Source organism: Crinia signifera, chromosome 6 (assembly GCF_055691185.1).
Source record: "Crinia signifera chromosome 6, ASM5569118v1, whole genome shotgun sequence".
NCBI lineage: Eukaryota > Metazoa > Chordata > Amphibia > Anura > Myobatrachidae > Crinia > Crinia signifera.
The window spans coordinates 270129934-270152835 of NC_139222.1; the positions used below are offsets into that span (position 1 = coordinate 270129934).

The 22902-nt window shown below is 46.5% G+C and overlaps 1 protein-coding gene across 4 annotated transcripts in view; it reads left to right on the forward strand.

Moving 5' to 3' along the window:
* Positions 1-21631, forward strand: part of CRTAC1 (cartilage acidic protein 1) — a 527150-nt gene extending 505519 nt beyond the window's left edge. For 2 of the 4 annotated variants that reach the window (XM_083149576.1, XM_083149577.1), the window contains exons 15-16: positions 13672-13797; positions 21379-21631. In XM_083149576.1, coding sequence (XP_083005702.1) covers positions 13672-13797; positions 21379-21512 — 260 coding nt within the window. In that variant the 3' untranslated portion in view covers positions 21513-21631. Of the gene's footprint in view, positions 1-569; positions 1318-13671; positions 13798-21378 lie in introns of those variants that run through there. The other 2 variants (XM_083149578.1, XM_083149579.1) reach the window with 2 other exon arrangements.
* The last annotated feature ends 1271 nt before the right edge of the window (positions 21632-22902 follow it).

Here is a 22902-nt window from a genome sequence, read left to right on the forward strand (position 1 = left end):
TCAAGCTCACTGCAAACACCATTTCAGAACAACTCAATGGGGAGTATCCTACATATATACAAGTGAAGCGAAACGTGGAACCTTAGAGAGGGAATCATTCTGAGTAATCATTTGACTCTTCCCGTGCTTCCACCAAGGGGTAGTCCTGTGTTGCACTTCTCTAGATAAAAGCTAGGGGGCTGATTTCCCAAACAGTGAAAATACTGGATAAGTGGGCCAGTGGAGAAATTGCCCATGGCAACCTATCATCTTTGATTAGGCCTTAACGGATTAGTTGCTACAGGCAACTAATCCACTGGCACACTTCTCCAATCTTCAATTTCTTGATACATCAACCTTGGCCCTACTGGCTTTGTCACTTGAGCAAGAAGGACAATTTATGATGCAATAACGACTTGTATGGAGGCTTCTCTTACTAATAACACTGTTTCTCTTCTTTCACCCCCCCCCCCCCCCGCTCCATTCTGTTAACATCGCCCACCTCTCATCATTTTCTCTGTAATCAAAACTCCTCCCGTTTTCCTTCTTCATTGCATCATGGTTCCACCGCCACGTTTCTGCCATGCAAGCAGCCCAGGTTGCTTACTTCGGATCCTACCCTTCTTCAGCCTACAGATTACAGCCAACCTTCTTGTACTCTTCAACTATGCTGCTAGGCCCGGTATTGTATCTTCATATATACTCTCTTTGAACGATGCAAGTCACATCAAGGCTTTCTACGCTTGGTTCTATCAACTTATACAGTATGTCAAAGAACTGTCAGCCAATCTACACCCCCGCCCGGGTCTGGGGACTAGGTGGCCTCGCTACAAACATGCCAGAAAGAACTCTGTCTGAAGCTTAGAGTGAATAGTGATATTTTCGTAAAAATCAAGTTGTTTGTTAATATGTCATGCATGTTTTCTGAGAAAACTGAAGAGAAACCCCATCGAGGCTCTTGCTAAAGACACTCCGAAGTATCCAATGTAAATTCATGTTTTATATTTGACTCCTGTTTTTTTATATATGTTGCCCAAAATTATTGGTTAACTCTTTTTTGCTGCAAGAGGAGCCAATAGAGTGGTGCATGGTGGGGGGAAACGGGCGTTCCTGGTTGACTCCTGGTGAACGGATGTAACGTTGGGTCTGTACGGGATTGGCCGCCTGGTCTGTGCTTTGCCTGCTCACAATCCTGGTAAAGGAAGAAGCCTTATCGCATCTATTTTTCTTTATAAATTGTGACGAAAGGAAACGTTTAAAGAGTTCAACTGTTTTGCAGTCTTCCAGTCATCAGTCCGAATAATATGTTACAAATAAACTATACGGTCAATATACGAAGGCTATGAGTAATGCTTTTTATTCCCTTAATACGAATGATGCTACAATGCAACGTTATTGGTTAATATTAAGGATATATATGAGCAACAATATGGTCGTATTAGACAAACTATGCACACTGATGATAATGCTGCAGAAAGCTTGGAGGGTTCACCTGCCGGGGTGCCAAGAATGGGGGGAGTGGTCCCGGGTCCTAAGCCACACCCACTGCTGCACAGCCAGCGGTAGTAAGTAGGGAGAAGTGTCCCCTTTGGAGCCAGTGCCGTCACCTCCCCTGGAGCCACGTCCCTGTGCTGAGGCACTGCAAGTTTATGTTTATTGAGTTGTTTTTAAAGGGGGGTTGGCCACACCCACCCAAGTTTGGCCATGCTGTCCTGTGCCCGGCCTATCAGAGCTCATTAGGGCCCTGGTCAGTTTTCTTTAAGGTGGGGTGTGGCCACACCTACCAAGTTTTGGCCAAACCCTCCAGTGCCCGGGCCCATCAGAGCTCTTGAAGGCCCAGGCCCCATGCTGCTGGCTCCTAAATTCATTTAAATTAGCTTAAATGGTTACTGTAATATTGTTAAATAAGGGTTGGGATCATATGTGACAACAGGAAGGTCGACATCATTAGGTTGACCACTGAAGGTAAAAAGGCCTTAGGTCGACACCCTCTAAAGGTGGACATGGGTTTAGGTCGACAGGATCATTAGGTCGACACAAGCAATAGATGGGGAAGGTGGACATGGGTTTTTCATGTTTTTTTTGTCCTGAATGTCATCACAGTCGACATGGGCACCGTATTGGTGCACTGTGTTCCCTTGCATGGCTCTCTGTGCTCGGCACACTATTTAATCCTCCCTCCATGTCCTAGTGGATGGTAAGGCATAAAATTCAGCCTGTTGGCACATATCAGTTGAAAAAAAAAAAAAAACATTGTCGACCTAATGCTTGTGTCGAGCTTCCAACCCTGTCGACCTTAGCCATGTCGCCCTATTTCAGGTGTCAACCTTCATTGGTTGATCCCATGCATGTTGACCTTCATAGGGTCAAGCTAATGACCATATTCCATGCTCGGGCAGTTCTCTCCTTATTTGCTCCGGTTACCTCCAGATGTTCTACTGTCCTCCCACAGTCCAAAGGCAGATTGCTAGCGCAGGTTAATTGGCTGCTGTCACAAAACATGGACCATAGAACGTGTGTAATTGTATGATAGGGATTTTAGATTGTAAGCTCAAATGGGGCAGGACTGACGAGCGTGGCTATTCTCTGTACAGTCTGCGTATAAGGTGGCTCTGTATAAATAAATGATAATAAACTAATCTATTATGCTTCAATTGTTGCATGACTCCAATGCCAATATAGTTATATCATTAACAGGAAAGTCCTTTATTGTATTGGTGTAGCTGAAAAAGAGGAGGAGCTGCTGTAATATTGGTGTAGCTGAAAAAGAGGAGGAGCTACTATAATATTGGTGTAGCTGAAAAAGAGGAGGAGCTACTGTAATATTGGTGTAGCTGAAAAAGAGGAGGAGCTACTGTAATATTGGTCTAGCTGAAAAAGAGGAGGAGCTACTGTAATATTGGTCTAGCTGAAAAAAAGGAGGAGCTTTTCCTGCTCTATTTAAAGTGATATCAACAACTAACGGTCTCCAGTCACCAATCGTAGCAATACCCCGACCCAGCATCACCGCCAATCCACCAACCCAATTCCCCGAGCCCAACCGAAAATAGTAAAGATTGGGGATTCAGGATCAAACTTGTTTTATATCATTTTGTAAGTAGCTCCATAGTTTAATTGTAGCTTAAGATCTTTTTTGTAGGGTCATTGGGGGGGGGGGGGGGTTGCCTAGGAAAAACCTTGTATTTTGTTGTACTTTGATCTTGCTTCCAGCAGAGCATTGAAAGTGAGTTCATGAATCCTCCATACTGTATACTTAACCATTCGAGTGCCAGTGTTGCTGCGAGAGATGTGCAAAATATCTGCCAAAAAATGCCGAGGCAGAAGTCAAGGAATATGAAGAACTTTAGTTATTGCCGGCAAATGATCCAAAGCAAATTAATTGAGCTGATGTTTTGCACATCTGTCACCGCAACGTTGGCACGCAAAGGTTAATAAGCAATTTATTATATTACATGGAGTGTGCAATAAGTTTCCGATGCACAGAAAGTATTACATTTGCAAGCAAAGTGAACAATTGGGTTGTTTTTTCAAAGTATTCCCTGGAGTGTTCCAAGCAAATTTGCAGACACTAGACCAATCCGAAGCAGGTACTGTATGTCTTCTACATACAAATCCCACCCAACTTGTGCTTGATTTTGGGAACGCAAAGAAATCCCAGGAGACCAGCTCTGGACAGCAGATGACTAAGCTCCTGGATGCATTCATGGGCCAGAAAATCCACCCTTTGTGGTGAAGGTGCATTGTTAGGATGGAAAAAGGCACTACAAGTGTGAGTTTTTGGATGGCGCCTGGAATTGGCTTGTGGAAGGTATTGGTTGGCGATTCAGTCCTCAGTGAGGGTGCGCTGCTGCACCAGTGGTTTGGTAGCTGCATGATCAGTCTTGGCCACCATCTGCTTGGCCACACTGCACTCACATCCGAACTTCTGTGGGTGCGCAACTCCAACTGGGGTCCATTAGAGTGTTCTTGAAGGACTTGGAGGGTGTCTCCTGCTTGGCTGAAAGAATACTTAAAGCCCGCCTTTCTCGGCTGCATCAAGGTCAGCTCTGCACCGTACCTTCCATCCTCATGTTGTACCCATTGAGTGTGCATACACCACCTTTCTACCATAATTAGCTGAACATTGATGGATATTTTTCATTCCACGATGCCGTCTGTGTGTAATGAAAAAAGGAGGTCCTCAACTCAAATAGCATAAACATCTAAACACATCCAACACTAACAAGTCATTAATACATTGATCAACCACCAGACAAGGTGAGTATTTATGTTCTTTACTACACAGATTTATGTATATACTGTATGTGATGCTTTATATTTTGGGTAGTTTTGTTACCTTAGATAGTTTGAATGTAAGTGCCATAGCGTTCTATTCTGTTATTAGTAAAAGCCTATCAAAATAACAGCTTCTGTAATGTACCTTCACTTTGAGCTGTGACAGTTTTTAGCAGACAAACTCTCAACCCAGCCCCCAGTCCCTATCTGATCCTACCTCCTATCTCTGTCTTCACTTCTCTCTCTCTCTCCATATACAGCAAGTTTGAAACAGATCATTGTCCCTGTTTTGACAAAAGGGAGTAATTTGGTCAGTCGAGTGACCTCTAGTGGTCAATGGCAGTATGTCACCTTATAGAGGTGAGGAGGAGTTAGCCTTTTATATACGTACTGTAGATTATTTAACTTTCAGTTGTGGGTTTTATTGAACCTAGGGTAGAACCAGGCTGCTGACATTCTGAACAGCGCCACCAAGTATTTCCCGTACTCCAGATTATCCTGATGAAGGTACTGGACATGCTGACTTCTTCATGTGCAGTGCTGCTTATATACCGTTCTGATCCTTGACATTTCACAAAATCTATAGTCAGAGATTACCATTCCCAACCAGACAGATTGTGTGTACTCTACCTACTGTATTTACTGCACATTGGGAATACTATTGCACACTTGGCGACGCTCCCCAGATCCCGACAAACTAGTTTGCTGTCTAAAGAAGCCAAATGGTAGAGCCATCCCTGAGTATACAGCTCTCTGCCCATGGTGCCTGATTCAGACACACTCGCTAACCAGCATTCACTTAGAGGGGGCGCATCCACCTGCCCCATCTGGACTGAACAGCTCGACGAGGGGTCTGATCATGCGCAAATATGACCCCCCACCATCGGTACGATGCCGAATTCGGCTCCTTCCGATCAATCTTGAATTAGGCCAATGTACAGTAGTCTTTAATATCAGTACAGTCATTCCTGGAGGTGTTGGGTATAAATGAGATTATTTGTATTTGTTGTATATGGGCTCATGTGAATACTGTATTTTCTACATGTACTGTAGATACGATTTTGCTAAGTATATTTTAAATTACGCTCCATTATCTGAGTCAGTTTGTAACTCATTCTAAATCTAGCAATGAAATTAGTAGGGCCTTTTTTCACCCCTCGCCAAACAAATTGTGCTATTAATCTCTCTAAAAGCATTCATTGTCAGCTATCACTGGTGTGTTCTGGATGCTCTCCAACTATGGAGTCTTAACTAAATCAATTGGACACTTAATGCTGCCAAAACAAAATGTTTCTGGTATGACCCATTCTTATGGGCTTGCACGGAACACACAGATATGTGGAAAGGACGCCGCGTTTCGTTCACCCCCCTCTTCGTATAAACACTAAATGCAGACAGCTTGTAATGTATTATTGCTATGCTAGAACTCTAAGTGAGAGTTGGAAACGTAGATATAAACACTCAGCAGAGTGGTACGGGAGGCATATTGTAATGGAACACAATCAGATCTTGTTCTCAGCTTGCCTTTTATTCTGTGAAAAAAATAAAACAGACATAGTGCGGGGGGTTATTAGCTTACAATAATACCATTATACTCAACTTAGCTATTCACAGAAATAAATACTTCTGGCTTGGTGGATACAGGCGATGTGATAGTTCCAGACTTTGGGCAGTTGGTGGATACAGGCGATGTGATAGTTCCAGACTTTGGGCAGTTGGTGGATACAGACAATGTGATAGTTCCTGGCTGTGGTCTGTTACTGGATACAGGAAATGTCATAATTAATGGCTCTAGGCAGTTGGTGGATACAGGATCTGTGATAGTTCCTGACTCTGGGCAGTTGGTGGATACAGGCGATGTGATAGTTTCTGGCTGTGGGCTGTTGGTGCTTACAAGTACTATGATATTTCCTAGATCTGGACTTTTTATAGATGCAGGCTCTGTGGGCAGGTGGTGGATACAAGCTGTGGGCAGGTGGTGGATACAGGAGATGTGATAGTTCCTGGCTGTGGGCAGTTGGTGGAGATAGGCAATGTTATAGTTCCTGGCTCTGAGCAGTTGGAGGATACAAGCGACATGATAGTTCCAAGCTGTAGGCAGTTGATGGATACAGGTGATGTGATAGTTCCTGGCTCTGGGAAGTTGGTGGATATGGGCAATGTGATAGTTCCTGGCTGTGGGCTTTAGGTGGATATAGGATCTGTGATAGTTCGTGGCTTTGAGCAGTTGGTGGATACAGGCGATGTGATAGTTCCTGGCTGTGGGCTTTTGGTGGATATAGGATCTGTGATAGTTTGTGGCTTTGAGCAGTTGGTGGATACAGGCAATGTGATAGTTCATGGCTATTGACTGTTACTGGATACAGAAGATGTGATAGTTCCTGACTTTGGGCAGTTGGTGGATACAGGCAATGTGATAGTTCATGGCTGTGGGCTGTTGGTGGTTACAGAATCTGTGATAGTTTCTGGCTTTGGGCAGTTGATGGATACAGGCAATGGGGTAGTTTCTGGCTGTGGGAAGTTGGTGGATACAGGTGATGTGATAGTTCTTGGCTCTGGGCAGTTTGTGGATACAGGCGATGGGGTAGTTTCTGGCTGTGGGCAGTTGGTGGATACAGGCGATGTGATAGTTCCTGGCTCTGGGCAGTTGGTGGATACAGGGGATGTGATAGTTCCTGGCTCTGGGCAGTTGGTGGATACAGGCGATGTGTTATTTTCTGGCTATTGGCTGTTACTGGATACAGGCAATTGGATAGTTCCTGGCTGTGGACTGTTACTGGATATAGGCAGTGGTAGTTCCTTTCACCAGGTACTTGGTGCTTACACGCATTATATTGCATTCTGACAACCTTTATATCTGGCACCCATTACATGGTGATTACAGTTTCATTGTTGGATTTGGTGCTTAAAGGATCTGTGCTACGTATTGTCGAGAGCCATCAGTGGGCTTGGGTGATACAAAAGGGTCATGGCCAAAACTAGGAGGCAGGGTTGTTCCCCTTTCAAAAGAAACAAATACTATGAGTATAACCATAAACTGAGGCATGTGTTCCTCTAAACAGCTGACCTGGGCTAGATTCTGGGTAATTGGTGGGTACAGGCATTGTGCTAGGTCCTATATTCATCCAGTTGATGATTACAGGCACTGTGCTAGGTCCTATATCCATCCAGTTGGTGCTTACGGGAATTGTGCTAGGTCCTATATTCATCCAGTTGGTGATTACAGGCACTGTGCTAGGTCCTTTCTCCAGCCAGTTGGTGGTTACAGGCACTGTGCTAGGTCCTATATCCAGCCAGTTGGTGGTTACAGGCATTGTGCTAGGTCCTATATCCATCCAGTTGGTGGTTGCAGGCACTGTGCTAGGTCCTATATCCATCCAGTTGGTGGGTACAGGCATAGTGCTAGGTCCTATATCCATCCAGTTGGTGGTTGCAGGCACTGTGCTAGGTCCTATATCCAACCAGTTGATGGTTACAGGCACTGTGCTAGGTCCTATATCCATCCAGTTGGTGGATACAGGCATTGTGCTAGGTCCTATATCCAACGAGTTCGTGGTTACAGGCACTGTGCTAGATCCTATATTCAGCCAGTTGGTGGTTACAGGCACTGTGCTAGGTCATATATCAGCCAGTTGGTGATTACAGGAATTGTGCTAGATCCTATATCCAGCCAGTTGGTGGTTACAGGCACTGTGCTAGGTCATATATCAGCCAGTTGGTGATTACAGGCACTGTGCTAGGTCCTTTCTCCAGCCAGTTGGTGGTTACAGGCACTGTGCTAGGTCCTATATCCAGCCAGTTGGTGGTTACAGGGACTGTGATATGTCCTATATCCATCCAGTTGGTGGGTACAGGCATTGTGCTAGGTCCTATATCCATCCAGTTGGTGGTTGCAGGCACTGTGCTAGGTCCTATATCCAGCCAGTTGGCGGTTACAGGCACTGTGCTAGATCCTATATCCATCCAGTTTGTGGTTACAGGCACTGTGCTAGGTCCTATATCCAGCCAGTTGGTGATTACAGGAATTATGCTACAGTAGGTCCTATATTCATCCAGTTGGTGGTTACAGGCACTGTGCTAGGTCCTATATCCAACCAGTTGGTGGTTACAGGCACTGTGCTAGGTCCTATATCCAGCCAGTTGGTGGTTACAGGCACTGTGCTAGGTCCTATATCCAGCCAGTTGGTGGTTACAGGCACTGTGCTAGGTCCTATATCCAGCCAGTTGGCGGTTACAGGCACTGTGCTAGATCCTATATCCATCCAGTTTGTGGTTACAGGCACTGTGCTAGGTCCTATATCCAGCCAGTTGGTGATTACAGGAATTATGCTACAGTAGGTCCTATATTCATCCAGTTGGTGGTTACAGGCACTGTGCTAGGTCCTATATCCAACCAGTTGGTGGTTACAGGCACTGTGCTAGGTCCTATATCCAGCCAGTTGGTGGTTACAGGCACTGTGCTGGGTCATATATCCAGCCAGTTGGTGATTACAGGAATTGTGCTAGGTCCTATATCCATCCAGTTGGTGGTTACAGGGACTGTGCTAGGTCCTATATCCAGCCAGTTGGCGGTTACAGGCACTGTACTAGGTCCTATATCCAGCCAGTTGGTGGTTAGAGGCACTGTGCTAGGTCCTATATCCAACCAGTTGGTGGTTACAGGCACTGTGCTATGTCCTATATCCAGGCAGTTGGTGGTTACAGGCACTGTGCTAGGTCATATATCCATCCAGTTGGCGGTTACAGGCACTGTGCTAGGTCCTATATCCATCCAGTTGACGGTTACAGGCACTGTGCTAGGTCCTATATCCATCCAGTTGGTGGTTACAGGCAGTGTGCTAGGTCCTATATCCAGCCAGTTGGTGGTTACAGGCACTGTGCTAGGTCCTATATCCATCCAGTTGGTGGTTACAGGTACTGTGCTAGGTCCTATATCCAGCCAGTTGGTGGTTACAGGGACTGTGATATGTCCTATATCCAACCAGTTGGGGGTTATAGGCATTGTGCTAGGTCCTATATCCAGCCAGTTGGTGGTTACAGGCACTGTTCTAGGTCCTATCTACAGGCAGTTGGTGGTTACAGGCACTGTGCTAGGTCCTATATCCATCCAGTTGGCGGTTACAGGCACTGTGCTAGGTCCTATATCCATCCAGTTGGCGGTTACAGGCACTGTGCTAGGTCCTATATCCATCCAGTTGTTGGTTACAGGCAGTGTGCTAGGTCCTATATCCAGCCAGTTGGTGGTTACAGGCACTGTGCTAGGTCCTATATCCATCCACTTGGTGGTTACAGGTACTGTGCTAGGTCCTATATCCAGCCAGTTGGTGGTTACAGGTACTGTGCTAGGTCCTATATCCAGCCAGTTGGTGGTTACAGGGACTGTGATATGTCCTATATCCAACCAGTTGGGGGTTATAGGCATTGTGCTAGGTCCTATATCCATCCAGTTGGTGGTTACAGGCAGTGTGCTAGGTCCTATATCCAGCCAGTTGGTGGTTACAGCCAGTGTGCTAGGTCCTATATCCAGCCAGTTGGTGGTTACAGGCACTGTGCTAGGTCCTATATCCATCCAGTTGGTGGTTACAGGTACTGTGCTAGGTCCTATATCCAGCCAGTTGGTGGTTTCAGGGACTGTGATATGTCCTATATCCAACCAGTTGGGGGTTATAGGCATTGTGCTAGGTCCTATATCCAGCCAGTTGGTGGTTACAGGCACTGTTCTAGGTCCTATCTACAGGCAGTTGGTGGTTACAGGCACTGTGCTAGGTCCTATATCCAGCCAGTTGGTGGTTACAGGCACTGTGCTAGGTCATATATCTATCCAGTTGGCGGTTACAGGCACTGTGCTAGGTCCTATATTCATCCAGTTGGCGGTTACAGGCACTGTGCTAGGTCCTATATCCATCCAGTTGGTGGTTACAGGCACTGTGCTAGGTCCTATATCCAGCCAGTTGGTGGTTACAGGCACTGTGCTAGGTCCTATATCCATCCAGTTGGTGGTTACAGGCACTGTGCTAGGTCCTATATCCATCCACTTGGTGGTTACAGGTGCTGTGCTAGGTCCTATATCCAGCCAGTTGGTGGTTAAAGGGACTGTGATATGTCCTATATCCAGCCAGTTGGTGGTTATAGGCACTGTGCTAGGTCCTATATCCAGCCAGTTGGTGGTTACAGGCACTGTGCTAGGTCCTATATCCATCCAGTTGGTGGTTACAGGCACTGTGCTAGGTCCTGTATCCAGCCAGAAGGTGGTTACAGGGACTGTGTTAGGTCCTATATCCATCCAGTTGGTGGTTACAGGCACTGTGCTAGGTCATATATCCAGCCAGTTGGTGGTTACAGGGACTGTGTTAGGTCCTATATCCAGCCAGTTGGTGGTTACAGGGACTGTGCTAGGTCCTATCTCCAGCCAGTTCACAATTACAACTCTTCTGTATGGTGGAGATGGGGTCAGGTGCTTCAGTGCAAGAATGTATCTCAGTACAGATCCATGCCCTCAATTCATTTGTGTGGCACCCACTGGTTCCTTACTCTACAGAGGGCACAAGCAATGTGATGCTGCCCACACTGTGATATGTCCTATATCCAACCAGTTGGGGGTTATAGGCATTGTGCTAGGTCCTATATCCATCCAGTTGGTGGTTACTGGCAGTGTGCTAGGTCCTATATCCAGCCAGTTGGTGGTTACAGCCAGTGTGCTAGGTCCTATATCCAGCCAGTTGGTGGTTACAGGCACTGTGCTAGGTCCTATATCCATCCAGTTGGTGGTTACAGGTACTGTGCTAGGTCCTATATCCAGCCAGTTGGTGGTTTCAGGGACTGTGATATGTCCTATATCCAACCAGTTGGGGGTTATAGGCATTGTGCTAGGTCCTATATCCAGCCAGTTGGTGGTTACAGGCACTGTTCTAGGTCCTATCTACAGGCAGTTGGTGGTTACAGGCACTGTGCTAGGTCCTATATCCAGCCAGTTGGTGGTTACAGGCACTGTGCTAGGTCATATATCTATCCAGTTGGCGGTTACAGGCACTGTGCTAGGTCCTATATTCATCCAGTTGGCGGTTACAGGCACTGTGCTAGGTCCTATATCCATCCAGTTGGTGGTTACAGGCACTGTGCTAGGTCCTATATCCAGCCAGTTGGTGGTTACAGGCACTGTGCTAGGTCCTATATCCAGCCAGTTGGTGGTTACAGGCACTGTGCTAGGTCCTATATCCATCCACTTGGTGGTTACAGGTGCTGTGCTAGGTCCTATATCCAGCCAGTTGGTGGTTAAAGGGACTGTGATATGTCCTATATCCAGCCAGTTGGTGGTTATAGGCACTGTGCTAGGTCCTATATCCAGCCAGTTGGTGGTTACAGGCACTGTGCTAGGTCCTATATCCATCCAGTTGGTGGTTACAGGCACTGTGCTAGGTCCTGTATCCAGCCAGAAGGTGGTTACAGGGACTGTGTTAGGTCCTATATCCATCCAGTTGGTGGTTACAGGCACTGTGCTAGGTCATATATCCAGCCAGTTGGTGGTTACAGGGACTGTGTTAGGTCCTATATCCAGCCAGTTGGTGGTTACAGGGACTGTGCTAGGTCCTATCTCCAGCCAGTTCACAATTACAACTCTTCTGTATGGTGGAGATGGGGTCAGGTGCTTCAGTGCAAGAATGTATCTCAGTACAGATCCATGCCCTCAATTCATTTGTGTGGCACCCACTGGTTCCTTACTCTACAGAGGGCACAAGCAATGTGATGCTGCCCACACTGTGATATGTCCTATATCCAACCAGTTGGGGGTTATAGGCATTGTGCTAGGTCCTATATCCATCCAGTTGGTGGTTACTGGCAGTGTGCTAGGTCCTATATCCATCCAGTTGGTGGTTACAGGCAGTGTGCTAGGTCCTATATCCAGCCAGTTGGTGGTTACAGGCACTGTGCTAGGTCCTATATCCAGCCAGTTGGTGGTTACAGGCACTGTGCTAGGTCCTATATCCAGCCAGTTGGTGGTTACAGGCAGTGTGCTAGGTCCTATATCCATCCAGTTGGTGGTTACAGGCAGTGTGCTAGGTCCTATATCCATCCAGTTGGTGGTTACAGGCACTGTGCTAGGTCCTATATCCAGCCAGTTGGTGGTTACAGGCACTGTGCTAGGTCCTATATCCAGCCAGTTGGTGGTTACAGGGACTGTGATATGTCCTATATCCAACCAGTTGGGGGTTATAGGCATTGTGCTAGGTCCTATATCCAGCCAGTTGGTGGTTACAGGTTCTGTTCTAGGTCCTATCTACAGGCAGTTGGTGGTTACAGGCACTGTGCTAGGTCCTATATCCAGCCAGTTGGTGGTTACAGGCACTGTGCTAGGTCATATATCCATCCAGTTGGCGGTTACAGGCACTGTGCTAGGTCCTATATTCATCCAGTTGGCGGTTACAGGCACTGTGCTAGGTCCTATATCCATTCAGTTGGTGGTTACAGGCAGTGTGCTAGGTCCTATATCCATCCACTTGGTGGTTACAGGTACTGTGCTAGGTCCTATATCCAGCCAGTTGGTGGTTATAGGCACTGTGCTAGGTCCTATATCCAGCCAGTTGGTGGTTACAGGCACTGTGCTAGGTCCTATATCCATCCAGTTGGTGGTTACAGGCACTGTGCTAGGTCCTATATCCAGCCATTTGGTGGTTACAGGGACGGTGCTAGGTCCTATCTCCATCCAGTTGGTGGTTACAGGCACTGTGCTAGGTCATATATCCAGCCAGTTGGTGGTTACAGGGACTGTGTTAGGTCCTATATCCAGCCAGTTGGTGGTTACAGGCACTGTGCTAGGTCCTATATCCAGCCAGTTGGTGGTTACAGGCACTGTGCTAGGTCATATATCCAGCCAGTTGGTGGTTACAGGGACTGTGTTAGGTCCTATATCCAGCCAGTTGGTGGTTACAGGCACTGTGCTAGGTCCTATATCCAGCCAGTTGGTGGTTACAGGCACTGTGCTAGGTCCTATATCCAGCCAGTTGGTGGTTACAGGGACTGTGTTAGGTCCTATATCCAGCCAGTTGGTGGTTACAGGGACTGTGCTAGGTCCTATATCCAGCCAGTTCACAATTACAACTCTTCTGTATGGTGGAGATGGGGTCAGGTGCTTCAGTGCAAGAATGTATCTCAGTACAGATCCATGCCCTCAATTCATTTGTGTGGCACCCACTGGTTCCTTACTCTACAGAGGGCACAAGCAATGTGATGCTGCCCACACTGCTTCCTGCATATAAATATACTTTGGAGGTATTATTATAATTCCTTTTTGTGGTGTGTATATATATATATATATATATATATATATATATATATATATATATAAATATTGCTACTAATATAGATTATAATGACAGTACTGTATGTTGCTATTAATGAACATTCTTTGTTGCCACTTAGATATAGATGAATGTGTTCTTGGTATCCATCAATGTCACATGCAATGTGTCAATTCGGAGGGGTCCTACACGTGCCAGTGTCCACCAGGGTTCCGCTTCACATCGACTTCTTACAGTGAATGTATTGGTGAGTAACTTCTGAGTATTTCATATAACAATTCATAGGGGAAGGGGGTGTGGAGGGTTGGAGTACAGGGTATGGTTTTAGTCTAGCCTCTGTTCTACTCCCGGCTTCCCACCTACCGACCATGGCGGCTCTGTCTCACTGGGCTATATATTATTCCAACACAGATTGGAACAATATATTTGCCATATCGCTCAGTGCGCACCACCAGCGATATTGTCCCATCTAATAGGCTCCACGTAAGATGGGCCATCCCTGATGACAATGGCTCACAGGTAAATGCAGCGGGCAAAGATATATCACGTGACCGTACAACAGATGGGCAGTGTGTTCAGCCGTGCGATTTATCGGTTCTTGGGACGGGAGGAAGACCCATTGTCCTGAATAACCCCTTAGGGGGTTATTGAGGAAGACCCATTGTCCTGAATAACCCTTTAGGGGGTTATTCAGACCTGAATCCGCAGGCCGGGTGGTAATCGATAGACTGCGCGTGCATATGGATTGTAGTTCGCAAGGACATCCTGCGATAAAATCCAGCATTTTTTTTTTAAATGTCTTAAGATTAAAAGTATAGATGTTTCCCATAGCAACCAATGAGATATTGGCAATAATTTCTCTACTGCATTCTCATTCCTCTCAACTGTTCTGATTTTTATGCGACAGTCCCATTTTTTTTTTTTTGGGGGGGGGGGGGGTATTGTTCCAACCACGGTGGGGGTCAGTTGGAAGTCCTGGTGTCACTGTTCTTTGCACACCATCTATTCCCTAGAGACAGAAGAACAGGGGCATGGCCAGCAGCTCACAGAGCACTGGTCATGCCTCCACACTGACAAAACAAGGCCATGGCTCATGGCCGTGGCATTGCCGTGCAGCCAGACCCCTTGTGACACGGTCACGTTCAGGGCCGTCTTAACAGCAGTGTGGGCCCCTGGGCAAAGCAATGCACTGGGGCCCTTACCCATTCTCCCCTTCTAGGAGTGGGGTGTGCTATCAGCAGCACCTTTAATGTCCCACGGGTGGCAGGGGGTGCTCTATCTTCCATTCAACATGTAGGACCTGGAGCAGTAACTTCTGCTAATTACTCCTTTACTGCACAGGTGGTGGGAGGGAGAACACTAACGTGTGGAAGGGGGTACTGAGCTGAATGAAGGGTCCCTTGTAAATGACTTCCAGGGAGGTAGGGGGTATTTTATACGCAGGGGAGGGTTGGATAATGGAGTGGGCTTAATATTTCTGGTGGAAGGGCAGCTTGTTTGACTGCAGATATCACCATTATCTGGAAATAGATTTCTTAGCCTTCAATAGCATAAAAACCTAGAGTCCCAACTTTCAGGAGGTGCTGGGAACTTGGGGATCAGAGATCAGGAGCCAGAGCAATCCATTGACAAAAATATAAATCTGTACCCAGATGTTTGGAGCTGGAGCAGGGACTGGCTGCTGGGAGGCTGATATCTCTGGTTCTGGGCATGATAGAGACAAGCCGCTAGTGTTAACAGAAGGGGGAGAGTCCCAGCTTTTGGAATAATTCAGAAAAACTCTAAGTCAGAGAGAACCTGAGATATATGATTGGGAATTGCAATTAACAGATCGGGTGTGAACTGCTGCTTTGAAGTTGGATATCTCCAGGTCCCCAGGGCCGATTTGCAAAATTCTGGTATCCCTGAAAAAAGGGGATCCTCAGCTATCAGCATAGGGCCCTTATACACCTGGGGCCCCTGGGCAAGTGCCCATTAAGCCCATACGAAAAGACGGCCCTGGTCACGTTCCCCCTTTTGAGAAATGTTGGGAGGTATGCATTGTAGAAAATAATCACATCATTTGCTATGGGAAACCCCACCGCTTGTCTGCTTTAGAAGCTGTAGTCATGCTGTCTCCAGTAGAACATTACTGTACCATCTATCACACAATTTGCCTGGGGAGTTATGCTGTGCATCAGTGAAGATGTCCCACCAAAAATGGCTGCCACCTTGGAGCAGACAAATGCTAGAGGTCTTACATTAACAGATGGATAGATGCAGGAGGTCCTACTGGGAAGCGTACATTACATATACAGATTCTGGGTAGTGATATACATATATATATATATTGCCTCTCTGGAATAAATATTGCCCTGGCAATGAGCATGTACACCCCTGGCAATGGGCATGTAACTCCTTGGCTACGAGTATGTAACCCTTGGCAACTAGCATTTAAATTAAAATATAATCAATGAATGGGGACGGGGTGGTAGAGGGGCGCAAGATTTCTAGTTCCGCCACTGGCACCAGCTCCAGTCTCTGCTGTGCCAGTGCTATGTAGAAGAAGGAGACAGAAGACCAAGGTTATACTTTATGAAATGAATGTGAAGTTGCAATAAGCCGGGAGTCAGTGGGTCAGATAATATATTAATCTAGCACTTCATTATCAGCCTTCCAGTGTCAGCTTTCTCATCAGTAGCTATAAATGGGAATATATCTTTGCTGTGTTCTCATCATGGTTCTATGCATTTGGAATAAGTAATTCACTATTAAGGGAAGTAAAATGAATAATAGATCTCTAAATATATATTTTTACCTTGCTGATTGCATGAAGCCCGGGCAGCATCTCCGCCTAATGATGACAGAGCAGCACCCATAAAACAGAAGTGCCCTCTCCGGCCTCAGCAGTACATTTCTAATAACCTTTTGCAACGTTCATATATTACCGGTATATGCTGAAGGTATAGCGAATAATGGGGGTAATTCTGGTTGATCCTCAAGGCTGTGAATTCGCTGCCTTGCAAGTCCACCAAACCCCGCCTTTGCGAATGGTGGCCTGGCTTCCACCCATTCGCAAGGGCGATTCCCTCGCAGTGCCTGCGAATTGGATGTTACACAGTAATGGATCCCACTACACTAGTGGGATCCATCAAATGATGTCGAAGGTGCACGCATATAACAGTGGCTGTCAAGTCACTTAAATATGCATGGCCGCTCCGGAGGAAGTGGGCGGGCAGCTGACATGGGAAACGCCCATGAAACGCTAAGCATTTCCATATGCAAATGGCCTGGGCCCGTCGCCCCACGCCCGCACACTTGCGCCTGGCGAACACGCTGTTTGCCGTGGCCGCACGCACCTGGCGTATGAAAATGCACAGAAATGGCCCTGCACATACACCCACCAACGGAGCCCCTGCAAATATTCTGGTCCCTGCAAGCGGACCAGAATAAGGGCCGATTAAGTGTTACTTGCCAACAGTTCACGTTATTCCAGGTCTCCACACAGAATCGCAAGTGAAGTAATTATCTCCACCTGTGGATCTTTGAAAAATGTGCCAGTGAGTAATGACTGCACCTGTGCACCTGCTGGGTGACCTGGAAAACGGGGTCCTTGAGGACCGAGGTTGAGAACCACTGGTGTAAATGATGTGGGACAGATATGGTCAGGTGTAAATATGGATAATATATAGTGAGGTGTAAAATATGTAGGACAGGTAGGTGGAGGTGTAAAATATGTGGGACAGGTAGGTGGAGGTGGGGGTGTAAATGATGTGGGACAGGTAGGTGGAGGTGTAAAATATGTGGGACAGGTAGGTGGAGGTGTAAAATATGTGGGACAGGTAGGTGGAGGTGTAAAATATGTGGGACAGGTAGGTGGAGGTGTAAATGATGTGGGACAGGTAGGTGGAGGTGGGGGTGTAAATGATGTGGAACAGGTATGGTCAGGTGTAAATGATGTGGGACAGGTATGGTCAGGTGTAAATGATGTGGGACAGGTATGGTCAGGTGTAAATTATGTGGGACAGGTAAGTGGAGGTGTTAATGATGTAGGACAGGTAGGTGGAGTTGTAAATGATGTAGGACAGGTAGGTGGAGGTGCAAATGTGTGGGAGGACAGGTAGGTGAATGTGTAAATGATTTTCTTGGGGTGGGTCCTGCGCACTGGGGTGGCGCGGTGCTAGCTGCTGCACTTGTCCGGTGACCGATCCGGATAGTTTGGCAAATGGTTTTCTTTCTGGTAGTGCTGCGCTTTGCTCCTTGTGGTTTGTGTGGGTGGAAATGAATGGATGATTGCTGAGTGGTTTATGCAAAATGCGTTTTATTTGAACAAGGTGCAGGTTTATACAAGGTGCATACAATGTGAGTACAAAGTATCGGTAGCCCTGTTACATAACGTGCAGTTGTAATTATATAATAAAAAAAAAGGGGGTTTTGTTTTTTTAAAAATACAATGATGCGTTATAGATGCGAGAGTGGCAGTGGTGACCGTTGTTTTGTGTCACCTGATGGTGGGACAGGTAGCGGCGTCCCGCTTTCCTGTTCCCTGGGTGTCCTCGATATCCTTAAATCGGTGGTGGTGGGTGGCAAAAAAGTTCCTGAGTCCTTGGATGCCCAGGTATGCCTTAGTCGGTGGGGGTAAGGTTGTGGTGGGGGTACTGCCAGAGGGGAGCCGGCGATGTTCTTAGGTCTCCTTGTGTGTTCTCCTGACAGTTGTTTTCTGGTCAGTGCTTGCAGGTGATCGGAGCGCTCGGGCAGGGAGGTTCGTTATGGCCGGTCTGGACTCACCGTGCGTAGCTTCCCCGCGGGTGGGTCTCCCCGTTGAAGGCTGGATTTTGTCCTGCCTTCCCCGGTGTAACCCGCCGTGGGTACCGCTGACGTGGTGTGTCTGGCGGGGGTCGCGGGCGGGTGATGCTTTTGATCGCAGCCCGCCGCCCGTAGTTTCCCGCCGACGGACCTGTCAATACTCACCTTCCCTGGATCCGTCTTCTGGTTCGGCGTGCGTGGCTTGCTGCGTGCCGGACCGGTGGGCGTCTCGCTTGCTGGCTTGTCTGTGCTGTACGCTGCGGTGTTCCTTCTGCTGTGCCGGTGGGATTGCACAGTGCAGTTGCGTAGCGGTCTGTGATGGCAGATGGCGGAGGTGCTGGGGATATCGGGGATGCCTCTCCTGGTTGCTGTCAGTCTCGTGGGTGATTGTCGCTGTGTATCCTCCAACGCGTTTCGGCCTACTGGCCTTCTTCTTGGAAGAAGAAGGCCAGTAGGCCGAAACGCGTTGGAGGATACACAGCGACAATCACCCACGAGACTGACAGCAACCAGGAGAGGCATCCCCGATATCCCCAGCACCTCCGCCATCTGCCATCACAGACCGCTACGCAACTGCACTGTGCAATCCCACCGGCACAGCAGAAGGAACACCGCAGCGTACAGCACAGACAAGCCAGCAAGCGAGACGCCCACCGGTCCGGCACGCAGCAAGCCACGCACGCCGAACCAGAAGACGGATCCAGGGAAGGTGAGTATTGACAGGTCCGTCGGCGGGAAACTACGGGCGGCGGGCTGCGATCAAAAGCATCACCCGCCCGCGACCCCCGCCAGACACACCACGTCAGCGGTACCCACGGCGGGTTACACCGGGGAAGGCAGGACAAAATCCAGCCTTCAACGGGGAGACCCACCCGCGGGGAAGCTACGCACGGTGAGTCCAGACCGGCCATAACGAACCTCCCTGCCCGAGCGCTCCGATCACCTGCAAGCACTGACCAGAAAACAACTGTCAGGAGAACACACAAGGAGACCTAAGAACATCGCCGGCTCCCCTCTGGCAGTACCCCCACCACAACCTTACCCCCACCGACTAAGGCATACCTGGGCATCCAAGGACTCAGGAACTTTTTTGCCACCCACCACCACCGATTTAAGGATATCGAGGACACCCAGGGAACAGGAAAGCGGGACGCCGCTACCTGTCCCACCATCAGGTGACACAAAACAACGGTCACCACTGCCACTCTCGCATCTATAACGCATCATTGTATTTTTAAAAAAACAAAACCCCCTTTTTTTTTATTATATAATTACAACTGCACGTTATGTAACAGGGCTACCGATACTTTGTACTCACATTGTATGCACCTTGTATAAACCTGCACCTTGTTCAAATAAAACGCATTTTGCATAAACCACTCAGCAATCATCCATTCATTTCCACCCACACAAACCACAAGGAGCAAAGCGCAGCACTACCAGAAAGAAAACCGAATGTGTAAATGATGTGGGACAGGTAGGTGGAGGTGTGAATGATGTGGGACAGGTAGGTGGAGGTGTGAATGATGTGGAAGAGGTAAGTGGAAGTGTAAATGATGTGGGACAGGTAGGTGGAGGTGTAGATGATGTAGGACAGGTAGGTGGAGGTGTAAATGATGTGGGACAGGTAGGTGGAGGTGTAGATGATGTAGGACAGGTAGGTGGAGGTGTAAATGATGTGGGACAGGTAGGTGGAGGTGTATATGATGTGGGACAGGTAGGTGGAGGTGTAAATGATGTGGGACAGGTAGGTGGTGGTGTAAATGACGTGGGACAGGTAGGTGGAGGTGTAAATGATGTGGGACAGGTAGGTGGAGGTGTAAATGACGTGGGACAGGTTGGTGGAGGTATAAATGATGTGGGACAGGTAGGTGGAGGTATAAATGACGTGGGACAGGTTGGTGGAGGTATAAATGATGTGGGACAGGTAGGTGGAGGTGTAAATGACGTGGGACAGGTTGGTGGAGGTGTAAATGATGTGGGACAGGTAGGTGGAGGTATAAATGACGTGGGACAGGTTAGGTGGAGGTGTAAATGATGTGGGACAGGTAGGTGGAGGTGTAAATGATGTGGGACAGGTTAGGTGGAGGTGTTAATGATGTGGGACAGGTAGGTGGAGGTGTAAATGATGTGGGACAGGTAGGTGGAGGTGTAAATGATGTGGGACAGGTAGTTGGAGGTATAAATGATGTGGGACAGGTTGGTGGAGTTGTAAATTATGTAGGACAGGTAGGTGAAGATGTTAATGATCTTGGAGAGGTATGTGGAGGTACAGTGCTTAAATGATGAGAATAGGTGAATCAATTAAAATATAATTTAAATAAGACAAATAATAAACTTATGGCCCAATAACTTAATACAGAAATAAAATTAAAGGTTAAAAACAGCATCAGAATTTGCCAGATTTTCGAGGAAAATACGCCGTGCGGACTCCATCATTAATCAGGACTGATGCTATTGTGGACAGCGTAGGTTATATTCCAACCCCACTGTGGGTCGCTTACAAATTCTTACAATCTGGAAAATTCTGATGCTGTTTTTAACCTTTCATTTTATTTCTGTATTAAGTTATTGGGCCATAAGATTATTATTTGTCTTATTAAAATGATATTTTAATTGATTCACCTATTCTCATCATTTAAGTGCTGCAACCTGTTTTTGTCTTTTCCATTTGTTATCCGGAGACTGACCATCCCCCATTTAGCAGCTGCTTTTAAGGTGGCAATTCATGACTCAAGCGCTCTTTGGTTCTTATACCTAGTATTAAGAATTGTTGTTTCCAGTATGTGGAGGTACAGGCGTGTGGGGTGTAAAATGATTATCCAACTTTTTAACATTTAAAATGACTTTTTATTTTCTATATTTAAAAATTTTGGAAAGACTTTTATGCAGGAATCATTAAACACTAGCCTCCAATAACTCGTCACTGATTGCATTGACCCATTCACAATGTTGACCGTATGTTGTCCTCTATGTAAGACATGTAGTCATTGTTGTTCTATGGATAATGCAACTTAATTTATTCTTTTTTCTTTTGTTCTAGACATAGATGAGTGTGATGAACCAAACGCCCCGTGCGATCACATTTGCCATAATGGCGTCGGATCCTATCACTGCCATTGTCAGCAGGGATTTTACCTTGCGCAGGACGGCAAGCGTTGCCTCAGATTAGCATAACTTGTTGTCATATGTCTTAGTACATCTCCAGCTATTGCAGCCTGTTATCTTTGCCCTGCTTTGTTTGTATACAGACCACTGCTACAGATGAGCTATTATAAAATAAACGATTTCTGGTACCTTGGTATTTATTCATGTCCAAGACGCTTTGTGTTCATCCCCAGTTCCGTGCTACAGAATCTCTGGTCTCACCAGCTCCACAGAACCCCTGCACAACCGTTAATTTGGAATTGCTATAAATCATCTATAAATAATGATTTAATTCGAGCTTTGTGTGTTTAACAACTGTTGTGTCCTCAATTAGCTACACTACGTTCTCAAACTCGGTCCTCAGGGCCACACACAATACATGTTTTACTGTAAAAATACTGTAAAAGTAAAATAATTAGCTCCACCTGTGGATAAAATGTGTCAGTGAGTAATAAATACACCTGTGCACAAGCCGGGTGACCTGTGTATTGTCTTGAGGACCAAGTTTGGGAACCTGTAACCGTGTTGACTTTTAGCCTAGGGTAAACTGTTTGTCTTCTATGTATATGTGTGTTAGATAGCTCTATATCTGTGTTATAAAGAATGTATCTGTGTATCTTTGTAGGGGCCATTGTTCCTACATAGACTAGTAGCTATAGTGTGTTAATCAGAATTTAGACTGCCATTGTGTTACAGGAGAAGCCAGACAATATTGTTATTTGATGTAAACATATACAGGTTTACTGAGATCAAGTACTATAGAATCTTGTCAAATGCTTTATATACCAAAGCATTTGACAAGATTCACTACAATTCTAAATACACAGGATAGCTGACCTGAATTAAAATTCTATACAACAATGGGTTTGTCAATATGCATTCACTAATCAAGGGATCCAAGTTAATGTATATGTGGATATGATCCCTTGACAACCACCCAGGATTTAGTTTAAATACAGGGTCACTACAGACTGATTTTGAGCTTCCATTGGACCTAAGATTGAGGACAGGGTGCTTGTGACTGACCACAGATCCAGGACTACACAGTGAGAGGAGGCTCCCTGGAAATACACCCTATGTTTGGACTCTCTTGTTTGGACTGGCTATCTCTTGTAACTGCCTTTGAGGAACGTGGTATAAGTATAATTTCTTGTTTGTTAATGATTTTGTAAATAAATAATTGTTAAACTGTATTGAGGTGTCCCTGATTCTCACTATACTTCCGATACAATAGTTCCACTGGGAACAAAATTTGGTGTCAGAAGTGGGATCGGAAGATTTATAGTGATCAGTAGACCCAATACAGTTTAAAGTGTGCCCTCTGACTCATTGCTATATGAGAGAGGCTTATGTGATTTATTTGAAAAATCATAGTGTATGTTTGTCTGTCATTGTTGCCCTGTGACTCATTGATATGAGT